The following is a 14,579-nucleotide window of genomic DNA, read 5'->3' on the forward strand; positions in this document are numbered from 1 at the left end:
GAACATTAATATAGAGAAAAAATTCCTGCGGCTTATTTGAACTAGAAGAAAATAAATATAATAAACTATTCCCTTTCCCCAAGGCTAATTTAATTCTTATTAAAGGGTTGATGGACTGAAGTTTTGAGCCTGCCATTAAAACTTTTGGCCAGAGAACTTCATCAGCCATCCAGACCTCCCCCTGATTTTTGCTGCCACTGGAGCAAGCCAAGCTCCCCGAGCATGTTCCTGTGACAAATAACTCCCATCCCGCGGCCTCTCCGTTCTGGATCAGCTCCTGGAGCTGTCTAAAGTTACACCTGGCTTTCCTGGGCTTTAGGAACTGCAGGATCCCTTGTTGAATGACACCTCAATTAGCAGGAAAGGGCAAGGAGCCCCCAGCCAAGATGGCAGGCACAGCAAAGGGCCCCTCTCCCCTCTTTGACCCTCGGGATTGTTTTTTCCAGCCAGGTGGCTGCCAGTGGAAGGGCAATATTGTTCTTTGCTGTTTATGCTCTTAGAAATGGGAGCTGCTCCATGACCCAGCTTCTTTTTTCCTGTTCTTAATAAAAAGAGGCTTTAAAAGGAGCAGGCACATGAGGCAGGGCAGTTATTTCGCTCTTGTATTTCAGCTCCTCATCACTAACGGGGTTTTTATTCCCTCCACGTGTACAGTGTTAATTTTTTAACTCCAAAGCCCAGTTTCTTTGCTCTCTCCCAAGTTAAGCAGGGCTGAATGTAAAGCTGAGCTGTAAATCCTGCACTGTGGCACGAGGATCTCATGAATAAAGCAACGAATTCCCTGAACACAAGTGGCTGAGCAGAGGATTTGGAAAGGATTCCTCCATCCCAACCTGGAAAATCCCCACCTGGTGTTGATGAGGTAACAAACAGCTCTGACAACAAGCTCTTACACTGAACCTTTAACTTGCCACTTCCTGAGAACACACATTTTTGGGGCTTCTACCTCAACATTTCTACTGAAGTCTGATTAAAAATGATCACCAAGTCTGAACCTGAGGAGTGTCCACGTGGAAAGATCCCAATCACTGAAGACCTGAAGATGATTAGGCAGGAAAATGTGACCTTACCTTTCTTCCCCCTAAAAAGGAATTCATTTTGTAACTCTGAAAGTTGTTCTGGCTTTTATTATCAGAAGTTCAGTCACACTGCATTCAAGGACTTTTATTTCCTAGTATATTAATATAGTTAATTAACACACAGTTTGGGCTCTTCTGATGGGAGGGGAATAGAACTGGAATAGCTCTTTTGGGAATTAATATGTAGGTGAAAGTTCTTTTTAGAAAAATATCTGGAAATCATCCCTCCCTTCAAATCCTGGCATGAAACATTAATATCAGTGAAGGCAAAACTCTCGTTATTTCCAGTGAGGTTTCTGACAAGGAAAAATCCTTTACAGGACAAAACTTGACATGAATTTAAAAATGAGCATCCCAAGCTTAACTGGAATAACCTGACAGCTCCCACCCTTTCTAAAACACAGGAAGTACAGGGAAAGGTAACATCAAGTTGTCAGGATATTTACAATATATATGAACTCTTTCACAACTTGATTTTTCTAATATTTACCCAACAAAGTTCTCCCCGAGTCCAGCAAGACACCACCCCTCTTTTATCCCATGAGCTCGTTTGTGCTCACCAAAATTAAGTGTATTTTGCAAACAGACAAGACACGCTGCAGCTTCTCAAGCTTTTTTAATCCTCTTGACGAGAATGAGGAAATCAAACAGCAATAAAAGACTTTGAAGTGACAGTTTTCTTGGACAGCAGAGCAGAGGGCAAGAACTGGGGCTCTGGAAATACAGCACAAATTCCAGGACAAAGGGAAAAACAAATCCTGCCCCAGCAGCCACACACTTAAACCTTGGAATGTGGGCAGAGTAGAGCCAGTGAAGGGAAGGTGAGTAGGACAGCCCTGGAATTGCTGGCTTTGGGAGGGAATTCAGGGTGGACAGCACTCACTTCTCCAGGGGAAAGGCTTCCTCACTTCCACCTCCCTGATCCAGCAAAGCTCCCAAGGACAGGGACAGGCACTTGGGAAAGGATCTGGTTCTAAAGCCATTAAAGCCAAGAAAAGGACTTTGGTGGAAACTGGCTGAGACCTGAGTAGGGAACAGAAGAACTACACACACCTAGGACAAGGTTCAAATCCATGGTGTTGGTGAACACTGGGAAAAGACAGAAGGATAAAATCCCAGGCTACCTGGCAGGAAGCTGAAACTCTTGGATCCTCATCGTGGGCAGTCATTATCCTCGAAATTCAACTTTCTGATGGAGTCAAGACTGAGGGGTTCCCACTGTTACATGACTGCAGGGGTGCCATAAAGAATGGCCCCAAAACTGTGATGAGATTAAAATCTACTTTATTCCTTCATCTCTGGAGCCAAATTTCAAGGCATCGAAATTCCAGGTATTCCAGGTGCCTTGAAATGTCTTCCCTGTTCTTCCCCCAGTACCTTCAACTGATCTGATTGTTTTTGTGATCCCTGAAGAGCCTGAACTGATTTACTGAAACCCTCCTTTTATAATTGCACTAATTGATCATAATTGCTCTTTGCACAGGCATTTCAAAATTCCAGAGACAAGTCTAAATTGCATCAGAGTCCAGGAAAACAATGTTGATATCCAAGCATTGCTCTATTATCTTTTTTTTTCCCCCTGTATTTAATGACCTAAGTAAGTTACAAAAGCAACTTTAAATTACCTTTATATATATAAACTAATTAAATATATTTAGCTAACACTGCGAAAATAAATCCCAAGCACCATGAAGACAAAAAAAACAATAAGAGATGACTGATTTTAGAGTAATTTAAGACTTTTTATGGAGTCTGTGGATGTAGCAGTTGAGTGAACACTTCCTTATTGAAGCATTACTTGTATTTAGAGCTTATCTCAATATTCTCATTTTAAAACACTGAGTGATTAGTCCAGTATTAACTTATGTAGTTTTTATAAAATTCTCTATTCTGGGAGCACAATTCTATTGCTTATTCCACTTTTTTTTTTTCGCCACTTAGTCATTTCAGTAAGTGGCAGAATTCCTAGAAATTTCAGTGGCATCCGGATTTTTATTACTAAGCAGATTTGTTGGACACTGAAAGACAAAATGGTTGAGAAGTGTGGCTTGTGTGATAAAATTAAAAAAGATAGCTATGTCCTTTTATATTTAAACTCATTTAAGATGAAGGAAACTCACAGCTGGAAACTCGTGTGGCACAAAAGGATCTGTTTGGATGCTGCCAGTTCATCTTTCTAAGTCACATGTGGTGACCTATTACTTTTATTACTTATTCTACTTTATTTTTTTGCCACTTAGTCATTTCAGTAAGTGGCAGAATTCCTAGAAACTTCAGTGGTATCCGGATTTTTATTACTAAGCAGATTTGTTGGACACTGAAAGACAAGGTGGTTGAGAGGTGTGCCTTGTATGATATTAAAAAATAAAATGCAAGTAACTATGTTTAAACTCAGTCAGGGTGAAGGAAACTCACAGCTGCAAACTCGTGTGCCACAAAAAGATCTGTTTGGATGCTGCCAATTCATCTTTCTAAGTCACATGTGGTGACTTATTACTTCTATTACTTATTCCACTTTTTTTTACCACTTACTGAAATGATTAAGTGGCAGAACTCCTAGAAATTTAGCAGATTTGTTGGACACCGAAAGACAAAATGGTTGAGAAGTGTGGCTTGTGTGATAAAATTAAAAAAGGAAATGCAGATAACTATGTGCTTGTATATTTAAACTCATTTACGATGAAGGAAACTCACAGCTTGAAATCTGTGTGGCACAAAAGGATCTGCCTGGATGCTGCCAATTCACCTTTCCAGGTCACGTGGTGCGGTGAACACAAAGACTGAAAATAAATAACAGCTACTTTATTACCTAAGAACACTTGAAAATGTGGCATTTCCTCGGAGAGGATCATCAAGTCAAAGGGTGCAAAGGGGCTTTAATTGCCACTGAGTTTCCTCATGATGGGGCTGTCGGGCTCGGCGTTGGTGAAGATGCTCCCCACCACCACGTGGGTGCCCCAGAGGTTGTGCCGGATGACTTTGCAGCAGCCGAGGTCGTCCACGGAAAATCCCAAGTGCCGGTAACGCTCGTCCGTCTCGAACAGGCTGTTGTTGGTGTAAGGCCCGAAAAACTGCGAGAAAAATGAAGGTTTCGGGTCAGAAGTGAAAAAGAACTAAAAAAAAAAAAAAAAAGAGAGAATTTTTTGCCTCAGAATTGAAAAAAGGAGAATTTTTCACCTCAGAACTAAAAAAAGGAGAATTTTTCGCCTCAGAACTAAAAAGGAGAATTTTTCGCGTCAGAACAGAAAAAATTGAGAATTTTTTCTCAGAACACAAAAAAGGAGAATTTTTCGCCTCAGAACTAAAAAGGAGAATTTTTCGCCTCAGAACTAAAAAGGAGAATTTTTCGCCTCAGAACTAAAAAGGAGAATTTTTCGCCTCAGAACGGAAAAAAGGAGAATTTTTTCTCAGAACGGAAAAAAGGAGAATTTTTTCTCAGAACACAAAAAAGGAGAATTTTTTCTCAGAAGAGAAAAAAGGAGAATTTTTTCTCAGAAGAGAAAAAAGGAGAATTTTTTCTCAGAACAGAAAAAAGGAGAATTTTTTCTCAGAACAGAAAAAAGGAGAATTTTTCGCCTCAGAACAGAAAAAAGGAGAATTTTTCGCCTCAGAACTGAAAAGAGAAGAATTTTTTGTCTCAGAACTAAAAAAAGGAGAATTTTTTGCCTCAGAACTGAAAAGAGGAGAATTTTTTGTCTCAGAACTAAAAAAAGGAGAATTTTTCACATCAGAACTAAAAAGGAGAATTTTTTCATCAGAACTGAAAAAATTTTTCACCTCAGAAGCGAAAAAAGGAGAATTTTTCTCATCACAAGTGAAAAGAGGAGAATTTTTCGCCTCAGAACTGAAAAAAAGGAGAATTTTTCGGCTCAGAACTAAAAAGAGGAGAATTTTTCACCTCAGAACTGAAAAAAGGAGAATTTTTCGGCTCAGAACTAAAAAGAGAATTTTTCACCTCAGAACTGAAAAAAGGAGAATTTTTCGGCTCAGAACTAAAAAGAGAATTTTTCACCTCAGAACTGAAAAAAGATTTTTTCACGTCAGAATTGAAACAAAGGAGAATTTTTCACGCCAGAACTATAAAAAAAAAGAGAATTTCTCACATCAGAACTGAAAAAAGAGATTTTTTCACGTCAGAACTGTAAAAAAAAAAGAATTTTTCACGTCACAAGGGAAACAGGAGAATTTTTCACGTCAGAACTTCCCCTTTTTAAACAAAACCTAAGCCTAGAAATAAGTTACATCTGTTGGAGGAAATTTTATGTATATTTTTACTTAAAATCTAAAGGAGAAATTCAGCAGAGCAGCTCTGGGTGTACTGGTACCATATTTTAAAGGTTTTCCTTGGGCACTGAAGTGCATTTGAAGTCTCATCAATCACACCCAGAAAAACCTCACAGGCTTTGGAAAGCTTCTGATACTTCTTTAGGGATTAAGGACAGAACCCCTCTGTGAAACAGCAAAAATAAGACCTGTGCTAAGAATAAAACTCTCTGTGGAACAGCAAAAAAAGCAGAAATGTACCTTTTCAGTGCTCCCCCTGCAAAAAAAGTTGCTTTGAAGAGCAAAAAGGGGCTTGAATTGGAATTGGAAATGGGTATATCAGTTTTTTACCTCATCAGGAAGCTTCTGACTCGTCCTGATGTTACCACTGAACTGGATTCTGAAAACAGAATCTTACTTTCATCAATCCCTGACTATTCTTTAAATGCATGGAATTTCTGGGAAGTTTTTAAGCCCTACACGCCCCTTAACTGCCTGTTCAGCTTATAAACATCCCCTATTAAACCTGTTTGCAAACAGGGATATTTGTAAGGTGAACAGACACATTAAATATTATTAACAGACACATTTTGTTGTGTTTTTAAATAAAACCCCACTAAACTGAGCTTTGCTATATGGTTTTAATAGTTCTCAGACAAAACCACACAGATTTCTTGCTTTGATAGAAGTTTTCTTAACTCTCTGTCTTGTAAATTTTAAGATTCTGTTTCATAAATGTCTTGGTAACAAACTCAGCTCCTCCAGAGAGCTGTGTGATCTCACAATCAATGCCCACACTGTTTGATAGGAACAATTATTCATTTTTTTCTGCTGCAAAGAGGCTTTTTAAACCCTCCATCCACACAAACAGGTGTCAGGGTTACCAAGTTACCCTGGCAGGGCACAACCAGCTTCTTGTGCAGTGAGCAAAAGCTTTTTTTTTTTTATGGGCATAAAAACTCCAGCTCTCTAAAATCCAACTTCATTTCCTCAAAGTGCCAACTGCAACGAGAGCTGACACCCTTTGGGAATGGCTCAGGCTTACTATCTTTGATTTATTAAAGGAATTATCCTTTTGGACCACTTGAAAAAGTTGGATTTAACCCATGCAGAAGACAAATTTCACACTTACTGCCAGTCCTGAGGATGGATCAATGAAATCAGCCCAGTAGCCCTCAGAAGAAATTGCATAGCAAATTTCCTTGGCACCATTAATGAACTGAAAAAGGAAAAAAAATGGGAAAGAAGGATATCAAATGAGATTTCTGTTACACATATCCCTGATCTCATAAAACAAGAAATATTTCTAACTTTATTCTATGTATTTATATCTATTCTAAATAAATCCTTTATTTACTTACAGTTCTAAGAATTGTTCTTCACAATTATGGCCCTCAGCAGCTCAAGGTTTCAATTTTATTCAATTTTATTTTAATATTATAGTTACTCAACTTCTTAAGGGTCCAAAATACAGGAATTTTACCCCTTTCCAGTAAATTCTTCCGTATTTTGAGGTTTGATGGCTCTGCTGATTCTTAAGGGTCCAAAGTAAGGGAATTTTACCCTTTCCAGTAAATTGTGTATTTTGAGGTTTGATGGTTCTGGTGGTTCTTAAGGGTCCAAAATAAGGGAATTTTACCCTTTCCAGTAAATTCTTCTGTATTTTGAGGTTTGATGGCTCTGGTGATTAACTATGTCTCAACTATAAGTCACCAATAAAATCAAACCACCTGAAAACAGCATTTTAGACATTAGATTTCTGACCCAGGACATCTTTTGGTGTTGTAACAACCCCTCAGCAGCCACTTAATAAACATTTGAGAGGCACCACTGTAAAAATTTAGATTTGGCTGTACATGACCCTCATTTCTTTAGCACAGGCCACTCATATGAAATATTTTTAAGGTTAAATCTCCCAAGAAAACATCCCAATTCCCTGTGAATTTTGCTGTTTGTAACCTCTGGGCTGGGAGGTTACAACCAACATCCTCACACCCCAACAGTGACTGGATTAGACCTGACAGGGAGGTGCACAAGGAAGAAAGATGCCAATTAACATATAATTAGACCAGATTACAAAGCCAAAGACCAACAGACCAGAAATAATTCAAAGAGAAGAACACACTGAAATGAAGGGAATTTTAATTTGTGTGTAATCTTTGTGTTGATCCTTCACATTGTTGCTTCCTTTTTTTCTTCCACTGCTTTAGAGAGGCCACACTTGCATTTATAGGATGGGAAGGATGTTGCCAGATTATTTTAAATATAAATTTAACACAGATAAAAATCCCACAGGGTGACTTTTTGCTAGATTTGGAAGAATTGTGACAAGTAATAGATAGAAATGTTTTATTTTGAGGTGCTAAGGGAGAATGGCAGCAGTGAACAGCGACACTTGCTGGGGGAAACACAAAATTCCTGAAAAGTGGGAAATAAAGTGATTTTCAGAGCCCTCTAGTGGCAATAGAACAAGACAAAGTTCATGAGGATGGTTAAGATGAAATAAATATAAATGTAACAGGTTAAAAGAATTAACAGTGTCCATTATCAGAATGGAAAAACCAGAAACACCAGAGCAATTGGTGGTTTTTTACACCTTTTACCAGTGAGGCCACAGACTCTGTACTGGGATCTTAATTAAATCACAGGAAAGCAAAGATAGCAGTGAAACCCTACAAAATATACTGTACTGAAGCTGAACTGAGGGGAGAAAATAGTTGCTGCCCTTTACCTGGATCAGGACAACATCTTTATTAATCTTTGTGGCATTTCAGCCTATTTTTGACTCACCCCACTATAATGAATTCAATAATTCTAAGGAGAAGTTTCACAGAAAATAGTCAAAAAGCTCTAAGCCTGCAAAAAATTACCAACCATTTTAACAGCAAGAGAACACAGGAATAGCCCAAAAATGCCTTAAAAATATAATATATTACTAGCAGAGCTAGAAACGAACCAAAATACACAGGTAGGTCAGAAAAGATTCATTTCCAAACCAAAAGAAGCCCCTGCTGGTGTCAGGTACTCACATTTTCTAAGAGCATCTCTCTCTCATCCTCCACTTCTTGGCTCCACACAGTCATGTCATTTTTGGTCTTCTGGGTGACAGTTAACACGGTCAGGCGGTTGGGACTCACCTCTGGGAACATGGATTCAAAGTCTGCAGGAAGAGAATCCACCAGCTTATATTTTAATCCTACATTTTCCTCGCGTTTCCTTCCGTTTGAGACAAATCAGGGACCAATTCCAGCCACATTTCAGCCTCTTCGCTTCTTAAATCGGGTTTTATTCCAATTTCATTTCAATGCTTTCCTTCTTGAACTGGTTAAAGATACAAACCTGATGCTGTCAGAAGTTTCATGATTTCCATTTGCCATTTTAATACTGCCAAAACATTTGATAACTGGTTTGGGGATAGTGGATTAGCTCCAGAATCCACCTGACACTAAAGCTGAAAGTTACTCCCTGCCCCAGCTGATCTGAAATATAAATGTGAATTTTATATGAAATACTAAATGTTGTCAACAGCAAAATTATATAGTATGTTTTTGCCAAAATATTAACTCTTTTCTACTCCACATCCTGTGGCATCAATTACAAAGTATTTACTTAACTATTTAAAAAAAAATTACACAGAAATAAAAATATTTTTAAGATATTTAAAAAAAAAAAAAGATTTATAGAAATAAAAGTATTTTTTAAACATTTGCAAAAAGTTGTGATTTCTTGGCTGCAAATTGAAGTGAAACCCCACCTTTTCGTAGGAGCTCAGGGCAAGCTTGGACTGCACATTCCACCTTGGCATTTTCAAAGTAGGTTTCAGCATTATTTATTTGCTGCTTCTGGGGAGCACCAGCACCCTGAAAAAAAAGGAGAATTGCAGCTTTCTCAGTTAATGTGAGCACAGGAATAACTTTGTAGACTTAAATACCCAGATACGCTCGAGCAATTTCACACAAAGATGATCTGCAGTCAGATTTAACATTTTTTTAAATATTAAAAGTGGAATTGATATTGGTTTTACTTAAACCCACACAGAAATTTTATATTTTTTATATTTTAGTGTTCTCCCTAATCAGAAACAGTACAGAAATTTTTATTAATAATATTAACTAAAGGTACCAGCACTAAATATTTGTGGGAATGTTGTGATCAGGCTGCAAATTTATCAAGTTTTTGCTGTTCATGATGTGTGTGATTCAGTGCCAGCTCTGCCAGCACCACAATCCAGATTCCTTGGGAGATGCTGATTTTCCTGTGAGAATTCCATGGCTCTCACAACTAAACACTGTCCAAATTATACAAATCCACATCCACTAAATGAAATACTAAAGGAATGACCAATTCTATTTATTAAATGGTGGCAAGACTTGGTAAGCAGCAAGTTTTAAAAGTGATTTTTTGCCACATCCACGTAATTAAGTCACTTCTAAAATACTACTTCCAACAGCAGTGAAATATTTCTTTCTACCTGAAGTTTTGAAACTGAAGTCCTCCCATATTCATACAATTAAGTCACATCAAAAACACTATTTCAAAACTCATCCTGAAATATTTTCAGCTGAACATTCTGAAACTGAAGTTCTCCCATACCCACAGAATTAAACACTCAAAATGCTATTTCAAAACACAGCCTTTCTACTAAAGTTTTTTTTACTAAAAGTTCTGAAATTGAAGTTCTCCCACATTCACAGAATTAAGTCACATCTAAAATGCTATTTCAAATAGCAATGAAATATTTCTTTCGACCTAAAGTTTTGAAACTGAAGCTCTCCCATATCCACAGAATTAAGTCACATCAAAAATGCTATTTCAAAACACACCCTGAAGTATTTTTTTTCAACTAAAAGTTCTGAAACTGAAGCTCTCCCATATCCACAGAATCATTCAAAATGCTATTTCAAAACACAGCCTGAACCATTTCTTTTTACTAAAGGTTCTCCCTTACCTACATCATTAAGTCACTTCTAAAGTATTATTTCAAATAGCAATGAAATATTTCTACTGAAATTTTTGAAACTGAAGTCCTCCCATATCCACAGAATTAAGTCACATCAAAAATGCTATTTCAAAACACACCCTGAAGTATTTTTTTCAACTAAACATTCTGAAACTGAAGCTCTCCCATATCTACAGAATTAAGTCACATCTAAAATACTATTTCAAAACACACCCTGAAATATTTCTTTCTACTAAGATATTTTTCAACAGGATATTTTTCAACTAAACATTCTGAAACTGAAGTTCTCCCATATCCACAGAATTAAATCACTCAAAATGCTATTTCAAAACACAGCCTGAACTATTTCTTTTTACTAAAAGTTCTGAAACTGAAGTTCTCCCATATCCACAGAATTAAGTCACATCTAAAATACTATTTCAAATAGCAATGAAATATTTCCACTAAAATTTTTGGAACTGAAGCCCTCCCATATCCACAGAATTAAATCACTCAAAATGCTATTTCAAAACACAGCCTGAAATGTTTCTACCTCCACTTTTGAAACTGAAGTTCTCCCACATCCACAGAATTAAGTCACATCAAAAATAATATTTCAAAACACACTCTGAAATACTTCTTTCTCCTAAAAGACAAGACTTGATACTGGTCCTGTGTAATCTCTTGCTCAGTCCAGCTGGAGTTCATTTTACAAAACCAGCCAGAAAATCCATTTTTCAGGAGGGAGGAGAGATGAGTTCTGTTCCTCTGAGACAACACAGGAGTCTGTTCTTACCTGGAACTCATTGATGTATTGTGCCATTACAAATTCATGCCTTTCACTTGCTGAAGGCTCTGCTAAAATATCAGGGAGGCTCTTGGAAACTTGGTTTTTCCTCTGGGAATCGGTGCCATTGAGGTGACAGCCAAAGCCAATGTTTCCAGGCAGCTGGAATCTCTGATCCTGAGGTCCAAAGGGACCCATCACTTCATCTGGCCACACAGTCCTGGGACCTGCAGGAGCCAAGGCCTTGTTTTAGTCACCACACCCCCAAAAAAAAAGGGGAAAACCCAAATGAAACCCCCTCTCCCACGCAAATATTTGCTCACCAAGTAACCCCAAGGCACAAATCAGGGCCCTGCCATAAAAACCACACTCAGAAATGTCTCTGGAGTGCAAAGTTCTGACAGCACACGGGTTCAAAGGAAAGGAATTTGCTTTTTCTTACATAAATCAGGAGGTGCAGCAGCCACATGAGGCTCATCTGAGCCAGAGGAACCTGCTGTGGAAAAAGCCTTGGGATTTACAACTCTTTTGACTAAGGAATAAAACCCTGGGAGGTAGGTGACCAATCTTGCTCTGTTACAGAGCACCTGAGAAGACAAAAAACAAAAGGACAATTACAAACTGCTCCCCAAAAACTCAGAGTTTAACACAGCCCCGTGGGTCACAAAGAAATCCCTGCTCCATAATTCAGTTACAACTTTAAATGATGATCAACTGTAGCATCACGTTTCAGAAGTACTGGATTGTTATTCTGATATTTTACTGGTTTATTTTCAAAATATTTAAATATTTTACTGTTTATTTTCAAAATCAAAACACTCCTCATAGGAGGAAAAAGCCCTGAAAACTTGAAATAGCACCAGTGAAACCCCACAACCTAAAGTAAATTATGGATGGGGATTCTTTCCATGATTATTTCCATGCATGTCACTGTTTCCAGGATTATCACAATTCCAGCATGAGGGTGATTACCAGAAAGATTTAGAAATATTGTTAATTATTGTTAATTTTCAACAATAGCTCATTGTTCATTTTCAGAATTAACTTTGAAGCCTAATGACAATATTTTAAGGAGTAACGCAAGCAACTGTTATTGGTGTTTTGTGGTTGTTTTGTTTTTTTTAAGAAGAAATACCCAGGTGGTGCCATTAAAGAGAATTCTGACCTGTTTTTTATGCTTTAGAAAAACACTGACAACTTTCAAGCTGCATTGACACACTCAGAACAGAGAAATAACCAACCAAACACTCCAGATGGAGAGTTAGGAGTGTAATTTTAAAAAATCAAGATTAAACTCCCCAGCACAAAACTGCTGCTATTTGACAAAACTGCACCAATTTTGCAGGTATTACTGGAAAATACAAATATCACCTACCAGAGGGTGTGGTTTTTTGTAAAATTCTATTTTCCAGGTGAGGGAGAGAAATTGTTTTCAGAAAATGACACAAAGGGATTTTCCTTAAGTGCTGCAGCTTTGATTCCATAAATATTTATGCACCTGATTACCACTAAATATTTCTGCAGCCAGGTTACTTCAAAAGGAGGGAGTAAATGCTGCTATTTGTATGTTTAATATAAAAACTGTATTTAAAGTATCAGCACTTAAGGAAACAAAAGCACCAATTTCTCCCACACCACCTCTGTGTAAATATTAAATAAGTCCTGCCAACATCATAAAGACTCAAATGCTTAGAGAAGCATTTAATTTATGATTTAAATCAATTATTTAAAGCCTTAAGCTGTTTAGTTATAACAGAGGTTTAAAAGGCTCCTTTAGCACAACAAAAATCTGATGCCACTTAAGTTCTTTTTTTTTCTGTTATATAAAACGACTACTGAAATTAATTTCTGCATAATGATTGTATTATAAACAGATGTAAACAATTCCAGCTGACACGTAATTACAAGAGAAGAGCTTTTTTTTCCCTTATAATCAGAGTCACTTAACATGGAGATGTCATTAATTACAGCTATGACTGAGCTCACTCATGCAAATATTGACACACCTGGCATTACACAAGCGAGAAAACACCGCTGAAATCAATGAATTATTCATGGCTCCATGGCAAGAATAAATCAGTAAAGGGGGTTTTATTCTCCAGCCTGAGAGGAGCCTGGTGAACCCGAGCCCTGCAGGATCACAGAACTGCACCCGAGCTCGGGATGTTACAACAAGCACAAAACAAACTGCACTTAATCTTAGATCAACCCTGTGACGTTTTAGGTAAAAGAGAGCAAGTTTAGATGGGATATTGGGAAGGAATTCTCGGCTGTGAGGGTGCTGAGGACTGGAATGGAATTTCCAGAGAAGCTGTGGCTGCCCCTGGATCCCTGCAAGTGTCCAAGGCCAGGTTGGATGAACTTGGAGCAACCTGGGCTAGTGGGAGGTGTCCCTGCCCATGACAGAGGGTGGGACTGGATGAGCTTTAATGTCCCTCCCAACCCAAACCTGTCTGTGATTCCATTTAACCCTCAATTGGACTATTCCCGCGATATCCACGGAATTCGGTGTCACTCACATTGGCCATGGCAGACGCCGCTCTCCTCTCGCCAACAGGCCCGGATGCCCCTGGAAAAGAAGAAGAGAGGAAGGAAGAGGAAAGAGAAGAGAGAAGGGGAACGGAAGGGAAAGGGAAAAGGGAGGGGGAAAGAAAAGGAAGAGGAAGGGAAAAGGAAGGGGAAGGGAAGGCGCTGGACTCCGCCGCCCCGGACCCCCCTCACGGCCGATCCCCTCAGTGCCTCCCCCGCGCTCCCCGGACAGCGGTGCCCGGTGTCACAGGGCCGGAGCTGCCAAGGACAGACGACGGAAAGAGAGAAGGGGACGGAGAAAAGAGGATAAGGAGCAGGGAGATGGAAAGGGGGATCGGGGAGCGGTCCCGGGGCACTCCCGGCCCCTCTCACCTCTTCCTGCAAAATGGCGGCGCCCGCCCGCCCCCGCCGCGCCCTCGCCGCGCGCTCCCAGCCCGGGCCAGCCGAGCCGCCGACACCTCGATTAGAGACGGTGCAGAACCGGCCAGAATCGGCCGCTCGGCGCTCGGTTGCTCGGGGCTGAGGATGAGGCGGTGGGGGGCTCGAGGGGAGAAGCGGCGATGGCGGCGGGGACGGGACGGCGACGATCGTGGTGGGGCTGGGGCGGCCCCTCGGGGCGGCCTCCAGCCGGTGTTATCCCGTGCTATGGCGCGGCGAAGCGCTCCCGTGGGTGCGGCGGTGGTGGCTCGGCGGGCGCGGCGGTGCAGTACCCGCCGGGGGCACCAGGGGGCGGTCACGGAGCGTCAACCGCGCTCACGGTATCCCCATACACTCATGGGGATAGTGAAGTGGAAAATGGGGAGAAAAGGGGGCTTTTCTCCTGGAAAATGCGGAGGAAAGGGGATTTTCTATGGAGGGAACGAAGAAGGGAGTGTTTCCACCACTGCGATTCTCGGGGGATCCCTGGGAATGCGGAGCGTCAGTGTCGCTGCTGCCACAACACCAGGACTCGGAGGCGAGACCTCGAAGAACTGTTGTGCAA

At 39.9% G+C, this 14,579-nt stretch overlaps 1 protein-coding gene across 1 annotated transcript; it reads right to left on the reverse strand.

Annotated features, from left to right (window-relative positions):
* Nucleotides 1–1,676: 1,676 nt before the first annotated feature.
* Nucleotides 1,677–14,058, reverse strand: MMADHC (metabolism of cobalamin associated D). The gene is made up of 8 exons (XM_027721045.2): nt 13,970–14,058; nt 13,588–13,637; nt 11,511–11,655; nt 11,078–11,295; nt 9,097–9,202; nt 8,372–8,502; nt 6,475–6,561; nt 1,677–4,150 (listed from the first exon to the last, which is right to left on the reverse strand). The coding sequence occupies exons 2-8, from the start codon at nt 13,594–13,596 to the stop codon at nt 3,956–3,958; spliced, it is 891 nt and encodes a 296-aa protein (XP_027576846.1). The 5' UTR covers nt 13,597–13,637; nt 13,970–14,058; the 3' UTR covers nt 1,677–3,955.
* Nucleotides 14,059–14,579: the final 521 nt, after the last annotated feature.

The sequence above is a fragment of the Pipra filicauda genome, unplaced genomic scaffold, assembly GCF_003945595.2.
Source record: "Pipra filicauda isolate LSUMZ 115617 unplaced genomic scaffold, ASM394559v2 scaffold152_size1767362_pilon, whole genome shotgun sequence".
In the NCBI taxonomy this organism is placed as follows: domain Eukaryota; kingdom Metazoa; phylum Chordata; class Aves; order Passeriformes; family Pipridae; genus Pipra; species Pipra filicauda.